The 6,281-nt window shown below is 47.9% G+C and overlaps 1 protein-coding gene across 1 annotated transcript in view; it reads left to right on the top strand.

Annotated features, from left to right (window-relative positions):
• Positions 1-6,179, top strand: part of LOC103607380 (adenylate cyclase type 1-like) — a gene marked incomplete at both ends in the record, with an annotated part of 32,245 nt that extends 26,066 nt beyond the window's left edge. Inside the window, one exon of the mRNA XM_008591889.1 lies at positions 6,061-6,179. Coding sequence (XP_008590111.1) covers positions 6,061-6,179 — 119 coding nt within the window. The remainder of the gene's footprint in view (positions 1-6,060) is intronic.
• Positions 6,180-6,281: the final 102 nt, after the last annotated feature.

The following is a 6,281-nucleotide window of genomic DNA, read 5'->3' as shown; positions in this document are numbered from 1 at the left end:
CTCTACCCCAGCTCCATTCTTAAGCTCTGCCAACCACTCACCTGCTCTTCATTTCTACAAATTTGTGATTTCAAAAATGTCATATAATTGGAGTCATACAGACTGTAGACTTTTGGGATTGGCTTTTTTCATCCAGCATAATTCTCTGGATTTATCCAAGTTGTTGAATATATCCATAGTTTGTTCCTCTTTATTGCTAAGTGGTATTCCCGGTGTGGCGGTATCACAGTTTGTTTAACCCTTCACCCACTGAAGGACATCTTGGTAGCTTCCAGTTTTTGGCTATTATGAATAAAGCTGCTCTGGACATCTGTGTACAGGTTTTCATGTGAATGTTGGAATTAATGTCTCTGGCATGAATGCCTAGAAGTACAGTTGCTGGGTCATATGGTAGTTGCATATTTAGTGTGTCGAGGAGTCGTGAAACTGCTTTCCAGAGTGGTTGTACCGTTTACATTCCCAAGAAATGCCCACTGTCTAATTAGACTTTTCTGAACTGCTGAGCTTTGAGAGTTCTTTATGTGTTCTAGATACCAGTCTTTTGTCAGATATGTGGCTTGCAAATATTTTCTCCCAGCCAATAGCTTGTCTTTTCATCATCTTAAACTTTTTCTTTGCAAAAGATTTTAATTTTGATGTTTTAATTTATCAGTTTTTCCTTTTCTAGTCCATGCTTTTGGTGTCAAGTCTAAGAACTCTTTGCTTAACCCTAGATCCTGAAGATTGTCTCTTATGTGTTTTACTAAACATTTTATGGTTTTATATTTTACTTTTAAATCTACGGTATATTTTAAGTTAATATTTGTATAAGGTATGAGGCTTAGGTTGAGGTTTTTTTTTTCTTTTTTTAACCTATGGATGTCCAATTGCTCTAGTATTTGTTGAAAAGACTGTTCTTCTAACCTATGGATGTCCAATTTGCTCTAGTATTTGTTGAAAAGACTATTCTTCCCTATTGGATTACTTCTGAGCTTTTGTCAAAAATTGGTTGGGCCTATTTATGTGAGTCTGTTTCTGGATTCTAGATTCTGTTCCATTTTCCTATGTGTTTATCCTTCAGCCAACACCACACAGTCTTGATTATTGTTGTTATATAATAATCCTTGAAATCAAGTAGATTGATACCTCCTACCTTACTGTTCTTCAAAATTATGTTAGCTATTATTATTTCTTTTCCTTTCCATATACATTTAAGAATAATCTTGTCTGTATCTACCGATGAATTTGCTGGGATTTTGATAGAATTTGTATTAAACCTATCTATAAATTTGGAGATAATTGACCTTTTTACTATGTTGAGTCTTCTAATGTATGCACATGGTATGCCTCTGTTTATTTAGATCTTCTCTGATGTCTTTAATCAGTATTTTGTAGTTTTCAGCATATGAGGGTACTTCAGAAAGTTTAAAAAAGATTCATATTATCTTTTAGTTGTATTTTTCCATGAACTTTTTGAAGTACCCTCGTATAAGTCCTATACATGCTTTGTTAGATCTATACCTAAGTATTTCATTTTTTGAGTGATTGTAAATGTATTTTTTAGTTTCGGTGTCCATGTGCTTATTGCTAGTATTTAGAAATACAATTGATTTTTGTATATTGATCTTATATCACATGACATTCTGAGTTCAATTATTTGGGCGGCTGGTTCGTATGGGGATCTGAACCCTTGACCTTGGTATTGCCAGCACCTTATTCTAACCAACTGAGCTAACTGGCTAGCCCTTAAATTCAATTATTTGTTCAAGGAGTTTTTTGGTACTGTTTTGTTTTTGTAGCATCCTTTGTATTTCCTGTGTAGAACATCATATCATTTTTATTTCTTCCTTTCCAGTCTGTGTGTCTTTTCTTTCCTCCTCTTGCCATATTGCACTGACTAGACCTTCCAGTGCCTTGCTGAATGTGAGCGATGAGAACCATCATTCTTGCATTGTTCCTGCTGAGAGCATTTCATGTTCCACCATTAAGTATAATGTTAGCTGTGGCTTTTTCTGGATGTTCTTTATCAAGATGAGGAAGTTCTCCACTATTTCTATTATTCTGAAAGTTTTCATCATGAATGGATATTGAATTTTGTCAAATTATTTTTCTGTATCAATTGCTATGTGATTTTATTCTTTATCCTGTTGATGTGGTGTATGGCATTGACTGATAATTTCAATTTTGAACTAGCACTACCTCCCTAGATTCAACCCTGTTTGGTCAGGGTGTATAATTATTTTTTGCATATTGCTGAATTGCTAATATCTGGTGAAGGATTTTTACATCTATATTTATTTAAGTGTGTTTGTAGTTCTTCATCAACTCATTGTTGCAGTGGCTGCTGTAAAGTCTTTGCTGTTGGTATGAGTGATATTCCTTTGGAACCTGGACATTTGGGATATCATGTACGTAGCTGTGTATATTATTTGGACCTTTTGTTTTGGCTAGTTTTCAGGGACATCACTCTGGCAGGGAAGGGGGCTGCCATCTCTTTTCCAAGTGGAGGTAGAAGTCCAGGCTCCATGCTGGGCCTCCGCTGACACCTACAGCGGAAAGGCTCCTCCCCAGTGCTGGGGAGGAGTGAGAATCCTGGGTCCCACAGGTTCCACTGGGCTGGATGGAGGAGCAGGGGAGCCCATTGTCCCACTGACTCTACGGAGTGGGAGGTGCTCATTACTACCAAGTGGAGAGGAAAGGTGGGCCCCCTCCATGGTGTCTCTAATACCACCCAACATGGGGTAGGTTGGGGGCCTTGTCACATCTTGGGGAAAGTGGAGGCCTGGCCTCCATCCTTGGCTTTTGCTGGTGTGGGTGGGGTTGGGGTGCAGACTTTAGATGCCATCAGATGGTGTTAATGCCTAGCCCTTGGCCAGAAGTAGTCTGCTATTGGGAACTTCATGATGGTGACTTAAACAAATGAGACAGCTCTTTTTATGTGCACATTCCAGGGTAAGCACTTTATGATGGTGCGGTAGGTCTGATCTACGAAACCCTCAGCAACCCGTTCTCCATCTAGTTCCCCTCCTGTGTCCCTAAGGTGTGGCCTTCATCCTCTTGAACCAAAATGGTAGCAGAGATCCAGCTGTTATGACTGTATTCTCAGCAACAGCAGGAGAGGAAGGGAAGAGGACCAAGCAATCTTTAAGGAATATTCCAGAAGCTCCCATGTGACCCTTCAACTTGTGTCTCCTTGGCCACATCTAGTTGCATGGGAAGCTGGAAAATGTGGACCTTTATTCCAGGTAGCCAAGAATCCTGATGAAAATAGGGGCTCTATGGTGGTGTTAGTGGGGTAACAGGGACACTGGGGACAGCCGGTGGCTGGCCAGTGACTCTGCCATAGCACCACTCTCCATGGCTTGGCATTTCCAGCATGAGGAGCCCCAGTCCCTGCGGTCTGTGTGTGGGGGCTGTGTGCCAGGTGGCCTCTCCCAGGCTTTCTCTCCTTCGCTCTGGGATTAGCACCTGTGGTGCCAGATGCTCCCCTGACACGTCTTTGAGGTCCCTGGTGGTCACTATCCTTCTGCAGTTTTCATTTTTCCAGCCTGAATGACTTAGCCCATTGGTCTGTGGGTGACTGTGTCCATCCTAGTCCAAATCATGCAGGGCAGTCGGGATGGTGGAAAGACCAAGAACCCCTAAGGCCTTGCCTCGGGCTGGGTTCCTACAGCAAGAGCGTTTCAGAGGCTGTCAGAAGGGGTGCTTTGAGAAATTGACAGTAAAGGGAGGTGGGAGATGGCACTGGGTGAAGGACAGGTTTTACTTGCTTGATTTTGCTTTGGAGAGGTTTGGTGGTTTTGTGGGTGCAGGTGAGAGCCAGCGAGCAGAGCATAGAAGTGATGGGATGGGTGGTGCTGGGAGGTTCATGGCTGCACAGTGACTGCTGTGGCTCAGTGGGAGGCCGGGGGCCAGACCTATGGGTCCCTTTTCCTCTCCAAATACTATCATCACCTGCCAGGTGCGATGACGGGAGATAGCTTAGCTGCAGCCCTAAGTGGCAGAGCCAGGATTTGGGGCGAGATGTCTTCTGCCAAACACCCCTGTGTGGGTCTCTGCAGGGCCTGCCACAGTGACCCCTGAGCCTGGGCATGTGGCACATTGGCCCAAGGCACTGAGGACTGTTGCTTCTCCCCAGGACTTTGGGACTGCCTGGGAAAGTTCCCAGGTGGCCTTGGTGTTTGCCCAGCTGCTTCTGTTTTCCCACCTGGCTGAGCCTTTGTGCCTTGGGCTGATGACAATCTCCGGAAGCTTCCAGTGGTGCCCGCGTTGCTGATGCTGCTCTTGGTCCTTGGGTGCTTGGCCTGAGTGAGCACCTGGTCCAACTTCCCTCCAGCTTAGCACAGCTGGCCACCTGCAGATGGCCCCTTTCTGTGGGCCCTGTCCCCAGAGGCCTCTCAGTTGAGGAAGGGGCCTGACAGCCTCTCGGCTGGGCACAGGACACGCACACCCTCTCACACCCTGTGTGATGGGGCCTTTCAGTCCCCAAGGCTGTTCCTGTATGCTGTGGCCAGGACACTGCTGTGTCCTCTCTCTGTGTGACCTGACATGGAGAGTGGTCACAGCCTTCTGCAGCATCCCTCTGCTTTGGGGTCTGTCCACCCACAGGCTATGTGGGGGCCGCAGCGGGGGCATTCTCAGTGTAGACCTGGGTCTCGCTTAGGGAATATGGTCAGGCCACAGGCTCTGAGGCCAGGACCTAGGCGGGCCTCGCCTGGATATGCAAACTTGGCCCTACCTGGCATCCAGCAGGGCCAGCCCTGGCCTTCTTCCTCCTAAATTTATGAGTTACCTGAAAAGGCTTCTTAAGTGTGTTGAATACGATCTTCATTGCCGCATGAGTCCTGTGTGTGAAGTGCTTGCAGGGTCTGTGTAGCTGTTTGCATGGCTGCTGCCCTGGTGGACTCTGGTGCAAAGGCTTCTGGAAAATGGACGGTGGCTGCTCCTAGGGCAGGGATGTGGCCTCACGTACCACAGAGGGGGCCTGTGGTCCAGTAGGGATCCCAGCCCCGAGAACTGTACCCGGCAGGCTCGTGCAGGGTGGGAGACAGGGGTCGGGGTGGAGGTGGGTGTGGGAGGGTGGAGGTGGGAAGGAGGGGGGAGGGTGTGTCTCTGTGCCACAGAGGGAGGATACGTCCCCTCCGCCTCTCTCCAGCCCTCGTGTCCTCCCTTATAGGAAGGATATTCTACCTGGTTCTACATGGATTTAAACTTCACTCTCGTCTTCCTTTCCAAAGCAGAGTGGGAGGGGGCACGGAGGGACTGAAGGCAAAGTGGGGGACCCTCGCATGATGTTTCTGGAACAGGGCTTCTCAGACACAGGGCTGAGCCTGGCGGGTCCAGGGCCAGCCGGGGTTGAGGTCTGAGAGGATTCCCTTGAAAGATGAGAGTCTTGGTCTAGATGACCAAACCAAGGCCTAGGCAGAGGAAGGGATTCTCCAGGATGGCACAGCTCATTTTGAAAAAAAACAAACATTTATTCTTTTGGGGGAATAAGAAAATGCTTGTCCTGCACAGTTAAGGGAGAAAAAAGAAGACAGAGATCAAGAGAAAATGCTACATTGTCCCCGAGACCGCTTATCTGTGTGAGCCCTGGGAGCTCAGTTACTTTTATAAGCCAGTGTGGAAGACTCTTTGGAGTATATTGCAGCAGTGGGGGATGGGGTGGGGGGTGAAGAGAGGCTAGGGACCCTGCTTGGAGACAGCAGCATTTTCTCAGCTGTGCGCACTACACATGGAAGCTCAGAGTGCCTAGGCAGGCAGCCAAGACTGAGCACCTTGGCCCAGGGAGTGGCATTAGGGGTGCTGTGGGCATGTCCAGGTGTCGTGGGGGTTGGTGCTCGGCCAGCGCTCCTAGAGCAAGTTCCTTGTTTCAATGGCAGTGCAAGCCTGGGCTCGGGCCCACCTGGGCTCTAAGGGCTAGGCAGCGTCTGCAGGACTGGATGTGGTCGGCCATGTGTGTGGAGGAGGGTCTGTAGCCCCTCGTTGAGGGCAGCTTCTACCACCAGCCTCATTGGGAAGGGTATGGTCAGGAAGAGCAGGGGCCCTGCTGCCTGACACGGGCCCTTCTTTCCTGTCCAGGAGCGGCTCCTCATGAGCCTCTTGCCCCGGAATGTTGCCATGGAGATGAAGGAGGACTTCCTGAAGCCCCCTGAGAGGATTTTCCACAAGATTTATATCCAGAGGCATGACAATGTGAGGTAGGGCTGGCACTGACCCAGCCCAGCAGTGGGCCCAGGGAGCTGAGATGGGAGTGGTTGGAGGAGGTGTGGAGGTGATGGGGGAGGTGGGAGGGGATGGGG

This window comes from Galeopterus variegatus, unplaced genomic scaffold (assembly GCF_000696425.1).
Source record: "Galeopterus variegatus unplaced genomic scaffold, G_variegatus-3.0.2 Scaffold7374, whole genome shotgun sequence".
Lineage (NCBI taxonomy): Eukaryota > Metazoa > Chordata > Mammalia > Dermoptera > Cynocephalidae > Galeopterus > Galeopterus variegatus.
This window is presented reverse-complemented; position numbering and strand designations above follow the sequence as displayed.